Here is a 23887-nt window from a genome sequence, read left to right on the forward strand (position 1 = left end):
GGTAAAATGGTAAGGATAGGAAATTTCAAGTTACAAGAAGAAAAAATTTAGTTGCAAATGCACAACTAAAGACAAAACAGATGAGATGTTGCATATAGTTCGGGTATGTTCTTCTTTTTATTGGTGTTATTCTATGTAGGAAAAAAAGAATCAAAGTTCATTTTTGCCTTTTTGCCATTTGCAATGGCCCTGGACTTGACTTACCACATCACTCAAGAGTTTTAGTGGCAACACGATGAGGGATGTAAATATAGCAGCTTTTCAGGTATGAGAAGGAGCCTCATGGGAAACCATATTCAGCAGAGCTGCAGAACACTTCTGCAGCAGATTTTTTTAAATGATGTTTTCTTTATAACACGTTTAGACTCCTAACTTTTTCTCTGCTCCACTCAGGCATGGTACACACAACTTAAATGTGCCAAAAACGAGACCAATTCTTTTTCTAATGTGTTATTTCCAATCAGAACTGAATCAAAGCCAATCATGAGGCTAAGTGCAGCTTCTGGGTGGACGGTGATCACTGCTCTCATTATGTTAACCATTACAATAAGGACCAAAGGTATAAAAAGTATTATGATGGTTTTCCTACAAGAATATGGAAAATGGATCATCAAAATACTCAGATACTGGGAAAAATGTTTCTCTTGGAAACCACTACATGTGGACATGAAGCCATATAAAGGAACAGCAATCTTAGAAAATTCTAAGAGGAATAAGTTTCTCAAAAGTACTGTTAAATCAACAATAATAGTAATGAGAAAGAAAGGAGGAGAAACTACCCTGCTTTAGGGACTTAAACATTTAAGCAACATACAATATATTCATCACATGGTGAATTATACAATTGGCACAGGATTTATTAATCTGTTCCAAAACAAACCCTGACCAAAAAAAAAGAGTTTAGTGAGTGTAGTTACCATTTCTTGAGCACCTACTATGCCTTGACATGACTGGCAGTTTTACAGTGGAAATTATTAGATGGCTTTGAAGTCTATTGGCACAGAGATAAGAGTTAGTACAGTATGAGGTCACAGACGAATTTTTGGATTCAGTTGCGACGGTGTGCACTGGAATTCAGGCACTCTAGTGTTGCTCCAATGTCAAAATCTTAACACCTGGCACTGATGTGTGAAATTGTTTCCATCAACCTCTGATACTTAAGAATATAATCCCTATATATCAGTTACTTTGAATATTCTCTAGTTCTTATGAAGTAATAACTACACCTGTGCAGGTTGATTTGGACTCCACACCACAAAGAGGGGGAATTTCTAGTTATACTAAGCAACGTCTGTACAAATCTGAGCACAGCCTTTTTTTTCCCTTGGGAAGAATATGTAATTTCTAATCTTTACACTCTGCTTGCAAAATAGGAATTTAGCACAGTTTTACACACAAAGCTACTGAGGCTCAGAGCCCATAAATAGCTCTCTCTAGAGCACACCACTAGTAACTGGCACAACCGAAAATCAGGGGTCCATCTGATTCAAAACGCCCTGCTCTTTTTCTGAATGTACATGCAGTTATGCTTTTTTAAAAAGACCACAGTAGCCCTGCCAGGTGGCTCAGTTAGTTGGAGCATTTTCCCATACACCAAAAGTTTGTGGGTTCGATTCCCAATCAGAGCATATACCTAGGTTGTGGTTCAATTTCCAGCTGGGGAACATATAGCAGGCAACTGATCAATGTCTTTCTCTCTCCATCAATGTCCTCTCTTTCATTCTCTTTCTCTCTCAAAAATCCATAAACATACCCTCGGGTGAGGATTTTTTTAAAGTGTCACAAAAAACCATCATTGTTTATTAAAAAAGTAGTAATTAAATATAAAGGGCACAGTAGATGAAAACATCAGTTCATTCATTAATGTATTCAACATGTATTGTACATGAATTGTACAAGGTTCACTTCAGTGATGACCTTCACTTCAGTGTTGACCTTCAAACAGGTCAACAGTTATTGAGTTAATTTATAGTCTAGGTACTGACGATACAATAGTAAAGACCACCAAGCCCTTTCCTCATGGGACTTAACCCACAGCTCAGACATTAGCACTAGATGGGGACCACACTCGTGCATGTTTTGCTCCTCTTTTATTAGAAACAAACATCTCAGGTTCTTTTTACTTTTTAATTCCTACACCCTGAATGCATATTTGTCCTCTATCATTGCAATCATCTGTCAAGCACAGGGCTGGACACATACCTGTTCAGCTTGACAAAATTACCAACATTTAATATGGGTACAGTTCTTCATTTTAGAGTCAATGAGACTTTCCATCCCAATAACAATGTGGACTGTACTGAGAGTGCTTATTTATCCTCTTCAGAGGATTTGTGGGGCTTAACAAAGTACACTTTATATTCCCACAATCTCTTTCTTCCTGAGTCACTCTTTGTGGAGAGAAGCAGAGTGCTAACCAGCGCTTCCCAGCTCGCTGTTCCATAACCCACCTATTGGTCTAATTCAGTTGGATGGTGTACCAAAGACATCCCAACTTTGATCTTTTGGGGGTTCAGTATGCAAACTGTCTTAAAGGAGTGTTGTTAGTGCAAAGAGAAACGTTATAGAAATAAATGGCTTACAGGCTGAGAATTGTCCACTACCAAAGGAAGACTGTTCAGTCCATTGTCTGAGGATGCACGCCTTTCAGAAAGTGCACTGATCCAAGCCACTGACGCAGAGGAAGTACACACACACACACACACACACACACACACACACAGTTGGATGCTTCGTCTTTCCTCTCTCACATAAAGCCATTAGCTTTATTCACAAACATCAGCATAGGACATCCATAATCGGCATCTTTACACTAATTTAAACAAAGTTTCTAAAAAGCATTTAGCTGGAATTAGAAAAATCTGATGCACATGTCTGTAGTTTAATTACACCCAATATGAACAACTTTTGTATACCTAAAGAAAAAGCAAATCAGTGCAGAGAGAAAATATTTCATGCTTTTATGAAAAGATCATTTTTATTACCATGACTCCATTCTGATCTTGATATATCAGATTGGTTTGGGAATCCACAGGCTTCAGTCAGGGTTACCTAGTTTTAATCCCTACAATCTCTGATGTATAACAGAATTCACTGAGGCATGTTAAACTACAACTCTGAAAAATATCCTTACTACATTGTTTTTAAAAAACAAATTGGTTCTAAGATGCTTCCGATATTCAACTAAATCAGTGAATTCACTTTTGCACATTATGAAGGAACAAATAAGATTTCCGTGAGGCCCCACGGGGACGACAGTTTACTCACAGCGTCAGAGCCTCGGGAGCTGAAAAGGTCCTGCCAATCATTTTGTTCAACCCCTGTTTGCAAATGAGTCCACATTTGCAAACAGAGGTTGAACTGAATGAACTACCTAGGAGCTGAGACTCAGACCCAGGCACTTCCCATTTCTATTTTCTGGAAATAACATTTATCAGACAGAGGAATTTCACCTGGACAACCTTCAAGGCCACTTTGACGCCACCTCCTCTATGAAGCCTCTCCTAATTTTCCCAGCAAGAACGAATGTCTACCCTACAAGCCACGGTACTGTATCTATCTATACTTCTCCTACAGCAGTCACGCTTTCCATGTCACATCACTCTGAAATTTCATATCCTCCTCCCAAAGATTTCTGAGTCACCTCAGTGTCCCAGAGCATAGCACAGTGCCTTGAATTTGGCGAGTGCTCAGTACATCACTGAATGGTGTTAGCCATATTCAAAGCTATATAATCAAGACAGCAAGCCAGTTTATTTTTTAAAACCGATTTCCTGATTAAATACTCTCAAATGACATTTTTATTTTCCCTCTAGAACAAACAGGAAACCTTGAAGCAAAGGACATGCGGGTCCTAAGCCTCCTATGGATTCCCAGGCTTCGGGGCCATGAACACCAGCCTGGTCCTCAGACTCCCAAGTGGCTGTGTCGTCTTACCTCAGCCAGCTATCTGGCTGCCTGGAGACTGCTGCTCCAGACCCTCTGAGTCCACATTACCTTCTCTAGTGGGAACAAATTAGAAGGGCAGGTGTAAAGAAAAAAAGATTAGCAGGTTAAGTGACAAGGAATTTCACCCATTCTGCTTCCAGGATATAAAGTAGGAGGGCCCCCCCCAAAGAATGTCTCAGGGGATTTCTACAACACGGACCAAAAGTGTGCCTTTGGTTTGCAAACTCAAGGAAAAGAAAGTCTACCAGAGTCATATCTGATTTGCATATAACACAACTGCTGAAGTCTCTTGGAGTTTTCAGGTGGCACGAACTGCTACACAATTCCATTATGACCCCCCAAAAAGCAAAAGGTAATAGATACTAAATTTAAATTTCACTCAAAAATACCATCCCACAGGCTGAATGTGCCTCGCTATAGAAAAACAAGGGCTCACATTAAAACAATAATGTTATCTATGTGAAATCTGTTTTTAGAAAGCCAATACAAAACCTTATTTGAACCCCAGAGGAGTTTTGGAGCTCGGGGTTTTTTGGATTTGGGAAATACAGGGCATATACCATAAACTAAGTCACACTTGGGATTGGGGGCAGCACACTCTTATCAGTCACATTCTACAGCAAAACATTTCAATAGTCACTCTGAGGGGGGTCAACTGAGACTCGGAAGGGCTGGCCGAGCTGCTTCTCGGGTTTTGCCGCAACAGCAGGTCAGGCCAGGCTTTGGTTCCAAATCATCAGTTTTCTGAGCGTTTTGTTGCTGCCTATTGCTCAATGCTACCAAGAAATTTAACCTCTTAATTTGCATAAATTAAAAACTTGGTGATAACATAAAATATCCAAAACTTATTCAAATAATGTCTTCTCACTTGATGAAGAATCATAACCTTCCTCAACTCACACACACTATCTCGGTAATAACAATCGTAACTGCTATCTCCCGGGGCGGGGGGGGGGGTGAAAGACCCTGTGCTAAGTGTCCCCAAAAGACTGGTTTGGTCCTAAGGCATAATTTAACAAATGTACAAGGTTAAAATGTGTGCTTTAATTTCCTCCTCAATTTTAGAACATGGAGTTCCTTCTTTTAGATTTCAAACTGTGTGGCAAAGTCCTTTGACCAAATAATCATTCAACTACAGATCTAAGGTGTGAGGACTTTGTAAAACTTTATTTGCAAATATAGAACTTGTGCCGCTTTCAAATACGTCTTAGGTTTCCTCAGCGTCGATTTGCTAAACCCCCAACCACAGGACCAGAACGCAGGCTCTTTCTTCACCTCAGGGCTGTGTTTCCTACGCTCTCCTTTGAAGCCGAATGAAAGCAAGCCAGGTTCCTTCTGACTACCATGCATTACAGACTCCCAATAAATTACTGCCCTACGACACTGAAGCTAATCTATTTGCTCGATGCGAATCCAACAGCCCTCACTGAGGAAAGAAGTTAAAATATGAATATTTCCTGTTTTCTTCAGTGAGATACTTCTTAACTTAGTCTCCCTGCCCCAGAAGTTATACCTCTTCCTAGTCAGCACTACGAGACTTTTGGCCATTGAAAAAAAGGTGGGGTGGTGGGGTCCTGCTTCTACTATTAATAGAAGGCCCCAAAATTGAAAAGCATTTAAACCTCCAAATTACTCACCCTACATTTCATTGGTTACAATATGCAGCACTTATGCAACCTCAAATACGATATTTTTTCAACTGTGATTCTGACAACTGCAAGTGGAGAGAAAAATTTTTAATATCATTTGAAAAGATGTAGGATAACTTTTAGTTCTTTTTCAATTCAGTTCTCTCTCTCTCTCTCTCTCTCTCTCTCTATATATATATATATATACAAAAACACACACATATGTATATATATATATGGTATGCAGCTTAATATACATACATACACACACCCTTGAGAGTAATAACAGTCTAATAAAATTTAAGACATCTGTGAAATTACAAGAAATTACTTTTGTGCCTAGTTTTAGACTGAATGATTTACTGCATTTCCCTTAATCCTTAAGTTGCATATTCATTGCTGTATTTTCCTCTAACTGCTGTCACTTAAATTGTCATGTAGAATAGGGCAAATCAGGGTCAGTTTATATAAGCGGCATCAATCTGGAGAACTTCATTAGTCTTTATTTCAAGGCATTATGCAAAGAAAACTGACATTAAGAGAGCCTTAACTGACAGCAAATGAAATCAATCAGCAAATCACTAGGCCATAATAAACTCACTCGGTTTGTAGATAACCCTTCCTTCCCCAGGCCTTCACTATGCATCCATCAAACCCTCTTTTTGTCCATGTGGCTAAAATGAAGACCCATTCTGCTATAGCACTCAAAAGTTCAAGTGCTCACAGGCTTTAGTCTCTCAAAAATATGCATTAAAAGGTATTATCTAGTAAGGTTATTCTTATACTTAAATGGGCCTCAAAAAAGAAGAAAAGCTAAAGGGTCAAAATTTAGGATTTAGTCTTTGCCTCTTAACATTAATGACAAAGAAATTATGTTCATATCATTCAGCAGTTTATCTGCTTTAAGCTAAATGGAACTAGAAGTTATAACCAAAAAAAAAAAAAAAAGCAGATCTGTACATTCCTGTTTTGGGGGGGGGGGGGTTGTTTGTTTTTTACTAAGTATGTCTCAAACATTTCACGTACAGGCAAATGTCATCACCATCTCAGAGCTGGAATGTGAAGTCAAAACACAAAATAGAAAAACCATAGTAACGCTCCAGTTCCCCTGCGTGATAATTATTCAGAAGTCTATGGCAGACATTCACCTAAGTGTTTGCAGTGGTTTTTGTACTGAACTGTAAGGAAACACTGAAGTTGTGGAGCATTTTTTATTCTTTTGATTGTACATGTTGCCTCTGAAGTGAACCTTGTATCAAACAGGTCAACAGTCAGAAACCTCTGAGAGTCAAAACACTACTGTATTCCTCAATATATTTAGGTCACTGTTCCTGTCCCTAGGCGTGTTTGCAGTTCAACCCAACATAGTTTATATTAATTTAGCACTTTATAGTGCAAAAAGCACACTCACATGCATGCTATCTGATCTCCCTGCAAGACAGGCTGCATTGACCCCACTCAGAGAGAGGAAGTGAGCTCAGTGCCGGGGAGTGACCTGCTGAGGAGGTTGGACTGCAGAGCCGGGACTTCAATCCAGGCATTTGGACTCTCCACTAGGCTTTCTCCAATCCTACGCTGTTTGCCCCTTCCCCCAGCAAATAGAATTATTTTATAGCTTCCAAATACCATGCTCTTAAGAAAGTGATCCTCATTCTTATCAATATAATGTTTCCAGAAAAACTCAATGACATACAGAAAATTGCACATTCTTGGTTGCCAACTTGCCAATCAGCTGATTTACTGGCTTGTCTTTTAAAAAGACAAAATTCTCAACGTGAAATTGAAAACTAAGCAAGCTTATGCCTGACCAAGAAACATTTATATGCCCAATATTTAAAGGAAAAAAAATTTAAAAATATCTATTGGTGCTGTTTAATTTTCAAAGCTCTCTCATGCACGTCATGTGATCGCCCTAGTTGCCCCAAGATGCAACAGGGCAGGACACCATCACCTCCAGGTCAGAGAGGAGGAGCTGACGCAGGAGAGCTCAGCGCTGAGAGCTCACAGCAAACAGTGACTGATTCTAGGGCTGAGCTCTAGCAGCGCTTTCAGCTCCACCAGGATGACTCGTGCTTCCTCCTTCGCAAGGAGAGACAATGCTGTGCTCCATGAGGAAGAGACAACAGTTAGATAAAGTGATGAGAACTCCTGCTACCTGGGTAATCTGTACCTACGGGGGCAAGGATCTCATCCGCTCTGTGACCAACCCTATTACTCTCGGGTACAGTCGCACAAGCTTGTCAGCCTTCTGTGCGACTGACTCAGCTGTCAGTTTATTTTTTTCCTAACAGTCTTCCTTGTAATAAAGAAAAGAAGAAATGATAAAAGGCGGGCACTTTATGACTCATGCCTAGTTTTTAAAGAATTCCTATCAGATTTTACTTGGTGTCAGCGCAGATGACTGACACCAGTCAGTCCACAGGGAGCAACTAATTCGCGAACACGCCCCGCTGAGTGGAACGGGAAGGCTGCGAGGTTCCTCGGCGGGAGAGCCTGCGGAGCAGGAGCTTTATGCAGATGCACCTCCTCGCCCTCATATGTCATCCCGTTGTTTTCAAAAGGCAAAAAGAGATGGCAGTCCCGACAGAAAAAATTAAAGACCTGTTGTTTCAGACGACTACTGGGCTGCAATAGGGCCCACGATGCAGGATGTAAAATGTCTCACCCGCTAAACGTGTTTTTAAAAAAACTTTTTTGAACTCCTAGCTTTAACAGATATTTCTTAGAAGTCTTAGTTATCAGGTAGGTGCCCAAGGCTGTTTTCACAACATATGTGAAATAAATACTTTTCTTTACAGTGAATCTTTTAAAATAAAATATGAAGACTAAGAAAACCATGGTACCATATATCACCTGGTAAATTATCTGAAACAAAAAACCGTAATTTTACACTTTTACTCTCAAGACTCTGTCCTAAAATTCTGATTGATGCACCCCTCCCGTCTCCTGCGCCACTCTCCCCACCATCAAAAAAAGTGCACGTCTGAAGGGCAGAGGGAGGAAAGGAAGGAGGAGGGAAGGTGAGAAGACGCCTTGATACCAAAACTGCCTAATGGCAGATGTGCTAGCGCAATTCTGCAGCAAAGTCTCCCTGTTCATGAAAAACAAAAATATTCGAGAAAATACAGATTGAGGACAACAGGGCAAAATTCACAATGACTATAGCCAATGTGTAAATGTTACTGTTTAATTATTTAATAATTATCATCCCAATCTGCAATACATCCTTAACATTAGTCTTCTGTGCACATTAACACCTTAACCCACACAATACTTCGTCCCCTCCAGCATCACTGACAGCACTGTTACCGGGAAAGTTTAAGAAATAACGTATGCTCGTGCATTATCAAATCTTTTGAGGAGAACTCTAAAATTTTAACTAGCAAATAAAAATGTCTTTCAGGCAATACTACACATCAGGAAAATGTCATTTACTCTCCCAGGTGTCAACAACAAAAAATAATACACTAATTCTTATATTCATCCTCACAGGAGGCCTCATGATTGGGGCATTCAGCTTCCTCATTGATGGACTTCATATTTTGTGGAACCGCAGACTATGGCCATCAGCAGCCAGATGAGACAAAAGATGGCATTTTCTCAACGAAATACATTTACTCCAGAGGAACTGGATGCCAATTGTGTTCCCCTAACAAATAGCTCTTCTCTGGGAATTACTTTCCAACCCTTGAAGAAGGTAGCCTTTCAACCTTCTCTTTGATCCCACAACCCAATTCTGATCATTTTACTTTTAAGTTAAAAGATATTTTGATTTTAGAATTTAAAGAGAATTATGCACACTGTCATAAAAAACAACTTTGGATAACCCCCAAACCTTTTTGATACCTTTGTACAAAAATGACCTCACCTATCAAGAAGGTCAGATATCCAATAATCTCAAGCAGCCACAGCAAGTCGTGGGCCCAGAGCTAAATGTAAAAGACTATCTGTGACACAAAGGGCTGTCCCAAAATACACTCTTTACTTCACCATAGAGACTCTTAAACTGAACTCTGTTAACTGGATAAATTAAGGGACCAGTGAAAATGGACATCTGAAAATCAGAGAAGACCTAAATTATAAAAGGAAGGTAAAATTTTCTGTTAGTATCAGAAAATGAAGAACCATACTCTCTAAAGGAAACTGAGGGACTCACAGAAGTCACTCAGGAGCACACTGAAAGGGTCGCTTTCAGGGTAGTCAGGGAGTATGTGTCAAAAGCCTTGGCACATGCTTACTCTCAGTGCAGCATTGCCACGATTTTTTTCTAAAGGAAAACAAGAGATCGTGCAAAAATTTTTGCAAAAGGATATGCATTGCCACCTTATTTATAATGACTAGAAAACTTAGTAACTCCGATATCTATCAACAGGAAACTGGTCAAATACACTGTACTAGATGCATATAGTGGGATATAACTCAGTCCTCAACAATGAGGTAAATCTGCATTTGCTGACGAGAAAGACACCCATGATGTGTTATTATGCTTTAAAAAGGTTTACAAAACAGCCTTGACCAGTGTGGCTCAGGGGGTTGGGCATCATCCTACCAAGTAAAAGGTCACAGGTTTCCTTCCTGGTCAGGACACAAGCCTGGATTGCAGGCTGGCCCCCAGTTGGGGGGTGTGAGAGGCAACCAATCAGTGTTTCTCTCACACATGGATGTTTCTCTCTTTTTCTCCCTCCCTTCCCCTTTCTCTAAAAATAAATAAAATCTTTAAAAAAGTGTTTACAAAACAATGTGGCCCAATTATTGTTTAAATATACATAAACATATTATATATACATGATATGTACAGAAGTGTTTGTATTTATAACTAAAAAATAACCAGAAAAACTACAGGAATATATACTAAAATGTTAACAATGGTTATCTCTGAATGGCAGAATTTCAAATTATCTTAATTTTCATCTATGCTTTGAAGACTCTAGTTTCTTCTTGTCATGACCATGCACAACCTTTATAATTTTTAAAAGCTAATTTTCAATATTAGCAAAATTTTATGGAGTTGTAGTGTTTAAAGGCAAATGGCACTAATACCTGAATACTTTATACTGTTGTTATATTACAGTCTACATCTGTAGTAATGAACCAGCATAATAAACATTTTAATTATATTCTTTTTATGTAAAAAACAGCAGTCGACATATTCAGTAAATGGCTGATTTTCACATTTTAAAAATAATCAGATATCTGAAAATTCACTTACATGACTGGGATAACATGAAGAAGAAAATATCTGAATAATACAACCATTCGAGTAAAATTGCCTAACATTTATTTAATATCTAACTATGTCAAAAAAGAAGAAATCTCCTGTACAATAATTGCAAGGCTGCTGCATTAAGTAGTGGAGACCACAAGTAAAAATTTACCCAGGGTGAGTCTGATACTGTTACTTCCTGACAGTTTGGTAACAAATAATTATTTCTTTCTTCTACACATAAAAAATAAGAACAAATTCCCTTCAAGGTGCTCTTTATGATTTAACTTTATAAATACAGCAAAATAGCTAGAAGACATTTTTATGCCTGGAAAAGAAGTATAAATATAAAAAACTATGGTGCCCTAAGAACCGTGGGTACAACACATAACAAAGAAGCAAAGCAAATAAGGGCTATGTAACGGCATGGCTGTTGCGTTAGGAGTGATTAAAGGATTACTGTATTTATTATGGTGAAGACTGTTGTTTAAAATCTTCATAAATAAGTGGTTTCACAATGAAGCCTTACTAATGAAGTGTTTATAAACATATATTTATAAAATGTACTACTTCTAGAGGTATAGTTATTATGCTCTAAGCCTTTAATACCTTTTATGAGATGGTTTGGGGGACTTTTCCTTTTTAAACGAAATAAACCTAGAAGTAAAGAAATTGATACCCGCTCTCTCAAAGGCACACACAACTTAGGCAATGCAGCTTCCTGAGTCAGCCCGTCCATGTCTGAAATCAGGCATTTCTTCACTCACACACCAGCCCCAGGGCCTCCTCTGTGCAGGCTCTGTGCTGAGCTCTGAGGACGCAGTGGTGAACAGGACCTCGATCCTGGCCTCCTGAAGCGTTCAGGTCAGTGGAGAGCTAACAAATAAACACTGAGCGTTTACAATGTACCTGTCACTGTTCTGAGCACTTTAGATGTAGGAACCCACAACAGAGTTTAAGTAACTTTCCCAGTGAACCTCTTTGGGAGTCCTAGCTCTCCACTGTTTCCTCACAAATAAAACTGTGCTCTAGAGACAGACCCAACCTTCATTCTTCCCCCCCCAGCTGTCTCCTTCCTTCCTTCCTTCCTTCCTTCCTTCCTTCCTTCCTTCCTTCCTTCCTTCCTTCCTTCCTCTCTCCCTCTCTCCCTCTCTCCCTCTCTCTCTCTCTCTCTCTCTCTCCCTCTCTCTCTCTCTCTCTGTCAATGATGGCTGTATGGGTTGGCCAAATGGTTCATACACAATCACAACTGCATGATAATCAGTGAGAGTGCTCTCACTGAATACTCCACTCCACCAGCGCTGAGTACAAAGCTAAACACTAAATACACAGCTACATTTAGCACAAACACGCATATTTATATACTGTAAAAAGGTGGAAAGTAAAGTTCAACAATATTAGCCTGTCAAATGGAATCAAAATTTTTATCTGTGAATTTGTCTACAGTACAGCATAAAGTATGACCTACATCATACACAAATGCAGATGGAATATTTTTGTAAATGTAGGAAAAACTCCACCAATAGATTTAAACGGCTTTACTCTGACCATTTAACACAGGTGTCTAGATTTTTCAGTATCAGATTTCACCAGTTCAGGCTGTGCAGTCAAGTACGCCTAGCCTTACACCCCCAGGCTCTGGGCCCCACCATTCACTTGTGCTGATTTAGGAGAGTTACGGAAACTCTGATAGTTACAGTTTTTTTATTGTAAAATGGAGATAATGCCATCTACTTGACAGACTCATTGTGAGAATTAAATGAAGTCATTTATTTAAACAGCTAAGCACGATACCTGGTGCATAAAATGGTACTATTATTATAATTCAGGTAGTCAGTTAATACAGGGCCTCTCTTCTCAAAAGTCCTTAAAGCACATCACCAGCCATGTGTGTGTGGGTGCGCGAGGGTGTGTCTCTGACTGTCTGTGTAAAACACTATTATGGCCCAATTCATGTCCCCTTCCCTGCATGGAATACTAAACCAAAACATATCCCACTAAGTGTTTAGGTACATGGTAAAGTGCATAACTATATTCACTAGCACTTGGAAAAACAGTAGTTGAAATATCGGTCTATACACTTCCTTTTTGTCATTCACAAATGTCAAAACCACGGAGAGTTCACGGTGTGCCCCCCAAAGTGGTATCCCTAGTATTTACTTTTTCTTTATGGAGCATTAATCTGAGTATGAATAACAAATTAAATTAGGGTTTGGAACATGTAGAAAAATTAATACAGCCTTACCTGATTGACATTTGTACAAAATTAAAATTTCAAGGAGTCATAAACTAAAGAATGAAAAAATTAATTTTAAACCTTAAAATGTGAAACATTACCTGAGTTTTAAGAGATATTTATCTTTTACATACAATTTAAAAATCCAGAGTGCTTCCAAACAAGGACAACCTCTTTTGAAATGTCAGGTTCCTCATAATTTAGATAATGTTCAGAGATTTTTCTAGTAAAGGCACTGGGCATTTTAAGGAGATAAAACAAATACTGAATGTTGCCTTGCCTAATTAAAAGAAAAATTAACCCTTTGGGAAAAAAATGACACAATAGTAAAGCATAGAAAGATACATGCAGCATCTGAAAACTATTGTTTTGAAAATAATTTTCTTCATTAAGTTATTCTTAACATTATTTGAGGTTTTGTGAGTTGGTGCTTTGAGTTTCATAAATGAATTAACCAAGTTCACACAGACTACAACATTCATTAAAACTGAACACGAAAGGGCAAAGTACTCCACACTGCCCAGTACAGCTCTAGATTTGCTGAAATTAAATAAATTCCCACATAAGAATGTTGGATGTACTTGGAAATTAACTTCAAATTTCTCAAATATCTTTCTTCATAATTTTCTCTAAACCGATTTATTTTAAAACAGTAAGAGCTATAAGTTGAGACTAGCTTAAAAAGATAACAGCCTGGCATCTTATTGTCCTCTGTGTTAAAAAGATAGTNCTCTCTCTCTCTCTCTCTCTCTCTCTCTGTCTCTGTCAATGATGGCTGTATGGGTTGGCCAAACGGTTCATACACAATCACAACTGCATGATAATCAGTGAGAGTGCTCTCACTGAATACTCCACTCCACCAGCGCTGAGTACAAAGCTAAACACTAAATACACAGCTACATTTAGCACAAACACGCATATTTATATACTGTAAAAAGGTGGAAAGTAAAGTTCAACAATATTAGCCTGTCAAATGGAATCAAAATTTTTATCTGTGAATTTGTCTACAGTACAGCATAAAGTATGACCTACATCATACACAAATGCAGATGGAATATTTTTGTAAATGTAGGAAAAACTCCACCAATAGATTTAAACGGCTTTACTCTGACCATTTAACACAGGTGTCTAGATTTTTCAGTATCAGATTTCACCAGTTCAGGCTGTGCAGTCAAGTACGCCTAGCCTTACACCCCCAGGCTCTGGGCCCCACCATTCACTTGTGCTGATTTAGGAGAGTTACGGAAACTCTGATAGTTACAGTTTTTTTATTGTAAAATGGAGATAATGCCATCTACTTGACAGACTCATTGTGAGAATTAAATGAAGTCATTTATTTAAACAGCTAAGCACGATACCTGGTGCATAAAATGGTACTATTATTATAATTCAGGTAGTCAGTTAATACAGGGCCTCTCTTCTCAAAAGTCCTTAAAGCACATCACCAGCCATGTGTGTGTGGGTGCGCGAGGGTGTGTCTCTGACTGTCTGTGTAAAACACTATTATGGCCCAATTCATGTCCCCTTCCCTGCATGGAATACTAAACCAAAACATATCCCACTAAGTGTTTAGGTACATGGTAAAGTGCATAACTATATTCACTAGCACTTGGAAAAACAGTAGTTGAAATATCGGTCTATACACTTCCTTTTTGTCATTCACAAATGTCAAAACCACGGAGAGTTCACGGTGTGCCCCCCAAAGTGGTATCCCTAGTATTTACTTTTTCTTTATGGAGCATTAATCTGAGTATGAATAACAAATTAAATTAGGGTTTGGAACATGTAGAAAAATTAATACAGCCTTACCTGATTGACATTTGTACAAAATTAAAATTTCAAGGAGTCATAAACTAAAGAATGAAAAAATTAATTTTAAACCTTAAAATGTGAAACATTACCTGAGTTTTAAGAGATATTTATCTTTTACATACAATTTAAAAATCCAGAGTGCTTCCAAACAAGGACAACCTCTTTTGAAATGTCAGGTTCCTCATAATTTAGATAATGTTCAGAGATTTTTCTAGTAAAGGCACTGGGCATTTTAAGGAGATAAAACAAATACTGAATGTTGCCTTGCCTAATTAAAAGAAAAATTAACCCTTTGGGAAAAAAATGACACAATAGTAAAGCATAGAAAGATACATGCAGCATCTGAAAACTATTGTTTTGAAAATAATTTTCTTCATTAAGTTATTCTTAACATTATTTGAGGTTTTGTGAGTTGGTGCTTTGAGTTTCATAAATGAATTAACCAAGTTCACACAGACTACAACATTCATTAAAACTGAACACGAAAGGGCAAAGTACTCCACACTGCCCAGTACAGCTCTAGATTTGCTGAAATTAAATAAATTCCCACATAAGAATGTTGGATGTACTTGGAAATTAACTTCAAATTTCTCAAATATCTTTCTTCATAATTTTCTCTAAACCGATTTATTTTAAAACAGTAAGAGCTATAAGTTGAGACTAGCTTAAAAAGATAACAGCCTGGCATCTTATTGTCCTCTGTGTTAAAAAGATAGTATTTTAAATCTGTACTTAGCTATAACAGATATATTTTCCTTGGTAAAAAAAATACTTTTCAGGATTATTTAATAGAAAGAATTGAGGCCTTAAAAAATAAAACAATTATTTGTGAAATAGGGTTTTACGTGACAGAAGAAAAATTATTTGCATCTCCATTATGTTATTCAGCATACTTTGAGGCTTTCATTCTCTCCAGTTAGTGCAATTTATTTTTCTACACGTCTCGGTAGCAAACAATGTTATTTAGACTCTAACCTGGCATGCTACAACCTCTGGCCCGCCCTTGAGCCCCTCCATCGCAAAGGTCTCCAGGTGCAGTTTGGGTAGCTGCAGGGTGAAGTCATTCCTACTTGCCGCAGTCCGTGACAGCGAGATCTGATCTCTGACCTAAAGGGAAAAAAACAGCATCAATGGTAATTCCCCTTCAGACACATTAACTGGGATGAACTGGGTCCCCTTGAGCCCACTGAGTGGACTTGCATTGATCGCTGGACCTGAAATCCATGAATAAATTTAGGACTAATTGATTTTTCGTTGCAAATAAATCTCTAATTCAGAGTGCTGGGGGAGAATGTTAAGAAGAAAAAGCATCCTCCTGCTTGAAATGAGGGAGGGAAGGAGGGTCACTGGGGCTCTTCTGATCGAGAGGTTTTGAATTATTTTTCACTGTTCCATGCAGAAGAGAAAAAGGAAAGAAGAAAAAAATCCACAAAATCAAAAACAAGCAGTAATCTCCTAATTATTATCCCTTTCTTAATAACATGTTTAACTTAACTGGCATTAACTGATATATATACATTGGACAAGATAATTATTAGGTACTAGTCTTTTGGAAAAAAAAACTTCAATAAAATAGACCCTGGAATAAAAACAAATATACTCAACAAACAAGGATACTCAAAAATATACTAGGAAAAGGTTTGTTTGCCCTTTTGAACTTGAGTCTCATTAATTAAGTACATATGAATCAACTCAGTCACGCAACTTCTAAATAAGGTAATGGATAAAATCAGTAAAATCTGTACTGTATTTTCAGTACTCGGAAAGGTAACAATACAAACATCTCACAGATACAGGAGAAACACCAATTCTCTAGCCAGTATAGGAATCACATGCAGTTGATATTACACTGCCACCTTCTGGACAAATGAGAAAATACTCCCTAACATAATACAAATACTAGGCAGGAAAAAATGTTCACCAACACATTATTTTCATTTTTAATCCAAACTTAGTAAAAGCCTTAAGAATTCCAAAGCTTAATTTGCTTTTAAGATCAGTGAGCTTTCATTTTTAATCACATGGATTAATGATAGGAATGTTCACATGTAAGCATATTTTCTAACTTTCCTTATGCCTGAATTGGTTTTAAAAATTTATCTCTTTGCTACCATATATCTGATACATATTATACAACTAGCTCAGAGTCAGGATAAACAGAGTGTTTATGGCCTTGATAGCAAATGTAAAAATGAGGAGAACTATAAAATAACATCAATCGCTCAAATAAATGTATTTAATCTCTACACCTGGGCAACTTCAAATGTAACTTGGCAATAATATGGGGTGGGGCAAAAGCAAGTTTACAGCTGTGAGCACATAAAACACAGAGTTTATTCTTATATTATAATTTATTAATTATTAATTATTGTATTATTTACAAACAACTGTACACCTAGTTTTGCCCTACCCTGCATATGATAGAAAACCTGTCCTTCATTTTTCTGTTCTACATGAACAGCTCGTAAAACTGTTTGAATCATTTCTAATTTTATAAATGAACTATCATAGTATATAGGGTTTCCTTAAACCAGCAAATACACACAAATATATGATGACATCTTTAATCGTTCACACTAATTTATAGGCACAAAAAGCCTTATACCCCCAAGCTGATGTGAAGAATTTCTGTCAGTAAGCAAACGGCAAAGTGTGTGCTGTAAAGCACGCACCAGACGCAACTTGTACAGTAACGTGGGCATGGCGTGCATGCTGGAGTCCGCCTTCAGAATATACATCTATCTGCAGCAAACACTCTCCAGTCAGAATGAGAATGCTATTACACTTACTTAACAAATCATATTTTACAAATATATTTGCTTTAGTTCTGTATTTTATATATATGGATGCCTTATCGTGTTTGGGGGTTTTTGTCACCAATGTGCACTCAGATAAAAGAAAACATTAATGTGGATTAAGGTACTGAGAATTTATCAACATCAAACCACTGGTGTTTTGCCTTCTACCCTTCTGAACCATAGTCAATAGATCTAAATATTTTACTGTACCCTGGCCAATTCATTGTTTGATGTTTAAAAACTCACCCAGAATCAAAGAAAATTTATTAAATTTGAGCCCCCAAATGAGATACTATTAGCTTTGAAAGTCAAGTTTAACTGCGATATTGATGATTCTCTTTTTTCTGTGACAAAATTCACTAGGGAAATCCTGGATGTCAGAGTACAAAAGCAGACTGCTAACACGGGCATGGGGGTGGGGGGCCCCCAGCGAGGTAGGCGTGTGATCCACGACACGACCCGCCACAGGGGCCTTCTCAGTGGACACCACAGTTCTTCCATGAGGCTAGACACACGGGACAACAAGCCACACCGTAGTCTCTGAATAAACTTTCTAAGCAAAAAGAAGGTGGGGCATTTGGCCCTTAAAACTGTGATTTATTGTTGAATTTACATTTTCACTAAACATTATTTAATTCTTTGTTAAGAATTAACTCAAAATGCAGCTGTTTCACTAAATCTAATGATGAGCATGATGATTATTTGAATAATATGCATGTGTTAATACTTCCATTTAATTACAAATTATCTGTTAATTGTAGACGGTGCCATCCAGAGACAGGGAGGGACCCACGATGATAGTTCTACTCTAATTTCAGAATTTTTCCACTTTTAAATTAGGGCAACACTTTGAGAGCAGGCATCTAAGCTGTTCTGCAAATATTTCTGGATCAAGGGTGTTTTTTAAGTCTTGAAAAAGGATTGGCTAGGAATTCTTTTACTTCAACGGGCAAAGGAAGTGCAAGCACTGTGTTGGGAGAATAGAAAACAGACACTGGGACAAGTGGAAAAGTACCTGCGGCGAAGGGAGGAGCAGGCGATGAGAATAAAAACCGAGAGTGGAAAGGAGCGACTGCTCAGGAAGAACGCAGGAGGCAAGCCGAATTTCCAGTGTGAACCAGGATAAACAGAGAAGACATTCAACCCAGAGCATCAGCAAAAGAACTCTTCCCTTAATGCAGTAAATTTGTCCATTAAAAAAAAAAAAACAGAACAGGCAGGCTGAGAACAAAGTAACTAAAATCATAAAAGAACTAAGTGGGATTGCTTTAGGAAATACTACCCATTGGGTACAAAATGACTCCTTTCAAAAACGAGAATCTGAAGTAAGTTCTTTACTGTCAAAAGTTCTGAAGTAACAATATTAGAATAGTAAAATTATTTGTCCCTAAAATGAAAACTAGGTTCACCTTTTAAAGCACACATTTTTTAATGTGAATTAAAACAATCACTGTCACCTGTCCATGATTACATCATAATTTCAAATGGATTTTAAACATTAATTTCAAAAGACAGTCATTGATTCTGTTTACAGCACATCAGCATTCATCCTATAATTAAGATTCTTTTCACTCTGATTTTATAGTTGTGAGCAATAAAAAATATATATGACTATATATATATATATATATATGACTCATATATATATATATGAGTTCTGTCCGGAAGGTATCCAGCCATGTAATATGAAAAATAGAGACATTTATTGAAGATACAAGATAGAAGCACTGTACAGAGGACAATGACAGTCCTCTGTACTGTCCCCTTCAAAGTCCCCTTGGGACCTCACACAGTTCTCCCAATCGCCATCAGCTACCCCATCGTATTTTCCTGAATTTCACTGAGAGTCTGAAATATCTTCCCTTTCAAAGGTGATTTTAGTTTTGGGAAAAGCCAAAAGTTGCAGGCACCAAATCTGGGCTGCAAGGGGGCTGAGTCACCTGGGTGATTTGATGTTTTGCCAAAAAACTGGATACAAGATGTGATGCATGAGCAGGTGCACTCTCATGATGAAGCTGCCAGTCAGCAGTTGCCCGTAGCTGTGTCTGTTTTTCGTCGTATTGCATCTCTCAATGAACACTGAGGTAGTTACTCCTTATAAACTGTTTGGCCTTGAGGGGCATACTTGTGATGGACAACACTTTCCCAATCAAAAAACAGTTAACATGGTCTCTTGATCTTGCTGCAACTTCGCCACACCTTCTTCTTGATCATCTTTGAAGCATTTGTGCCACACTTTTATTTGTGATGCACTCATTGCATCGCCCCTGAAAGCTTTCTGAATCATCCAAATAGTTTCTGTGGAGGAATGTTCAAGCTTAACACAAAATTTGATGCAGATTCATTGCTCTATTCATTTAATCATTTTATTTCCATGATTTTATTCATTTCTTTTTAGAAATAAGGGAACAGAAGGGGAAAGAGAGGGAGAGAGAGAAACGTGTGTGGTTGCCTCTTGAGTGCCCCTATGGAGGACCTGGCCCACAACCCAAGCATGTGCAGTGACTGGGAACTGAACCAGTGACCTCCTGGTTTGCAGGCCAGCACTCAAGCCACTGAGCCACACCAGCCAGGGCCATTCAGTCGTTTTAAATGCGATGGCCACACAGTACACATGCTCACTCAACAGCATCTACCACCCCCAATGACTAGTACAGTAAAGTCATCATTGTTCACACCTGTGTATTACAGTCCACGCTCCTTGGCTGTCAGGTTACATTGGTATCACACAAAACCGTTCTCATTATAGTAACAATGACTGGACTTTTTCTGGACAGACCTCATACACAATGCTTCAAAACAGCTGACTTCATTTCTAACATAATGAGTTTTTCATAGCATTTTATAATATAAATTCCAATTGTCAAACTGTACATATTTTTATAATACTCTATAAAGGTTTAGTTTTATATTTTGACAAAAATAAAAAAACATACCTACATTATTCTAGTCTAAAAATTAGTTTTAGAAAAAGTAGTTCACTTTTTCCCTTTCTTACCACATACTTACCAATATCAGAAAGCAGATATTTCTAATAGATACACTTTAAGAGATGTACAGAAAAAATTAGTGAAACTTTCTAAAAAGTCAAAAATTGTTACAAAACATCTATTTATTTCATTATAACAATCCATCCAATTTCAGGATCCAGTGATTCATAAGCTCCATGCAGTGCTATCTCCATGGCTCTGATGAGCCTCTACTCACAAGACACCAGTCTGCACTCTAACCCTAACACTCAAAAGCTGTTTCTGCTAGATACACCAATGATGAAATTAAATCAGTCATTTTTAGAAAAGCTACTCAATTTCCAGTATTTGAAGCTGCACCTTTTACCATGCACAACTATAAATTTCTCTGGACCCAGGGTTCTAATTTTTTTTAATTCATGAAATGTAGTACTAGCTATGTTTTTACCAACAGGATGCCACGGAAGAAACAGTAAGTTGTAGAGATCAACATCCGATACACTTAAGAACACAAGTAAGGAAATGTATGTAATGCCTGAATCTTGCCTGGGAAAAGTAACTGATATCAGGACTTTACATCATACACGTACTCTATCTAAAATTATATTTTCTCCAATCCATTATTGCCACCAATGCTTCAAAACAAATGTTCAGATGAGAGATATTCCTTTCAAATGTAGACCTCCATCCTCATCACTCTGAGTTCATGTTTGACTTTGCTTACACCCCTGCCTTCCTTTGTCCCATCCACCCTCTGTACTTCCTTCCACGTTCATTGATACCTGTTAGTTTCCCTTTCCTCTTTACTCTAACTTTTTATCATATACACTAGTGCAGCTGACACCCTATTTTTCAACCCATGCACCAAGAGTAGCGTATAGTTGATACACTACATCCTGGGAACCCAATCCTGCCCATTGCCTGTTACTGTAAATAAAGTTTTATTGGAACACAGCCATGCCAGGTCATGTGGTACCGTCTTTAGCTGCTCTCCTGCTATGACAGAGCTGGGTAGCTGAGGTGGAGGCCATGGGACCTAAAAAGCCTAAAATATCTACAGTCTGGCCCTTCACAGAAAATACTGCCCATCCCTGTCTTAGAGGTAATGAAGGAAAGACAATATTTTTTCAGCATCTAAAAAGTTTCTTAAAATCAGCACATCTTACCAGAGAATGTGGGAATAATTTCTAGTGAGTCAACTTTGCATCACTAACACAGTGTCATCTCAGACATTTTCTGGCTCCTTTTTTCTAGTGTTTCATGGAATAAGTGCCACACATCCTGATGCATTCTGAAGTTTACATAGTCTGGTATACACTGACAGGGCCTAACTGTCCTGGCACAACTACGATCACCCATTTTACATCCAATTAACAGAAAACTTTGATAAAGAAGTAGAATAGGCGTACTGGAGAGCCTTTGTAAATAGAAAGAAAAGGGAATCGGCCAAAGTTAAATACACTCTGTAATTACAATAGTAGCAAGAAAAATGTTATGTATACAGACAATTTTAACTAAGTGATCAAATATGAATGCCATTCCAAACTCACCAATTCTACAAGGCAGTAGAAAGAAGGAATCACACAAAAAAAGACACTGAGTTCAAGGACACTGGTATATGCCTAGTGATAGAAGCAGGTGTGAAAGCATGGTGTGACGATGGAGATGTTATTAAAAAGTGGATACTTACATCTAAATGAGTATTTCCCTGTTTTTTTTCCCTTTTCCTTAACTACTGAATTAATAAAATGGATAGAGTATGGTGCTATTCCTATTAGCAGCAGTACCATTAGTGCTTCCAAAAAGACTCCATGCTTTCCAAAGCAGCCTCCACACTCACTCACTCAATGCTGCCATCACCTGTGGGACCACGACTGCCATCCCTAATATCAGGCTACTGAGTCCAGTGCTCTCAGCAAGAAACAATAATGCCTCTTAATAACAAAGTTAATAGTTGAGGAAACTGTTTTAGATTTTGGTACTTCTTTCATTTCCCTATCTAAAAACAACACTATTTTTTCCCTTCTCTTTATCCCCTGTCTGGCAGTCTTAGCAAAAGTGTGTGAGTTTCAGAAAAGTAGTTTTGTGATAAGCAATAGAGACCATTATTTAAGTGTCCTTACTTTCCTCAGTAGCTTCCCCAGACCTGCGGGCATGTTCATTCCTTTATGCTTTCTCCCTCCCCGCTCCACTCCCCACCAACACACACACAGGTATGACAGTGAGACCGGTTACCTGTGCAGCGATCATCCTCATACATGGTTGTGGCCTTGCATGGAAGATCCCCAGACTCTAATGTCTCAAGACATATGCAACGGTGCCTACCAGGCTGCATGCCGCAGCACTCTGTTGGCAGAAGCAAGCGCCCCATGGGTCTGCAGCAGGCACAGACCCTCAGTTTGAAAAGAAGTGAGGAATTAGCCTTCTTTTACTGGGAGGCTACTCAACTTCACCTACAACTCTGGACCAGAGCCAGAACTCTACAATGACTGCCGGCTGCTGCCACCAGGAAACTGGGCAAAATCCACCACCACAACCACCCCACATATTATAGCTACATCCCAATCGTGGAACTGAAAAACTGATCTCTTGAATCAAATTATGAAGCTGGCTACATCCTAATTGAGGATCTGAGAAACTAAACCCTCAAATTAAATTTTCAAACTAGGAAACAGAGTGATTTAATCACAGACATCCTATAAAGGCACTAGTCAGCATGAAAAATCTGTAAGGCAAGTGATAGACCATAGAATGCACCCCACAAACAGAGAACTGTGACCTTGAGTTATTTAAATACACAAAACCCTTACTTGAAAATAAAGAAGTGTACTTATAAATTGAATTCTTTCAGTCCTCCACACAGAGGTATTTTCTTTTCTAGGGTAAATTACTCCAAAGGAGAAAGACAGATGAACAATAAAATTAGTTATTTAGATGTGTTTAAACTAACAACTGTTAGGCATACATACATGACATTCTGTAGTGTCTTATCTTTAGTGTGTCAAGGTTTTTAAATCCCTCTTGAGCTGGAGTACCATTTTTAGCTTGGCTAGGTCAGAACGACACTGAACAATATGAATGATGACACACAAGACAGCTATATGGACAGAGTTGTCATCAGCAAGCCAGCTGTGCTAACACCTGCATGCCCTGCACAGCTGGTCTTCGGAACCAGGATCCCGACACTAAGAATGAAAAGGGGGTCAAAGATCACCAGGAACATTGAAAGAGTCATTAATGACTTGCTAAAAGTTGCATTTTAGAGGCAGGAGATCATGTTTCAACTTTTAAAA

At 38.3% G+C, this 23887-nt stretch overlaps 1 protein-coding gene across 3 annotated transcripts in view; it reads right to left on the reverse strand.

Annotated features, from left to right (window-relative positions):
* Positions 1-23887, reverse strand: part of CCDC171 (coiled-coil domain containing 171) — a 313810-nt gene that overhangs the window by 60851 nt on the left and 229072 nt on the right. For all 3 annotated transcript variants that reach the window (XM_037061926.1, XM_037061927.1, XM_037061925.1), the window contains one exon: positions 15803-15934. In XM_037061926.1, coding sequence (XP_036917821.1) covers positions 15803-15934 — 132 coding nt within the window. The remainder of the gene's footprint in view (positions 1-15802; positions 15935-23887) is intronic.

The sequence above is a fragment of the Sturnira hondurensis genome, unplaced genomic scaffold, assembly GCF_014824575.4.
Source record: "Sturnira hondurensis isolate 20B ecotype Veracruz unplaced genomic scaffold, ASM1482457v3 Scaffold0013559, whole genome shotgun sequence".
In the NCBI taxonomy this organism is placed as follows: Eukaryota; Metazoa; Chordata; class Mammalia; order Chiroptera; family Phyllostomidae; genus Sturnira; species Sturnira hondurensis.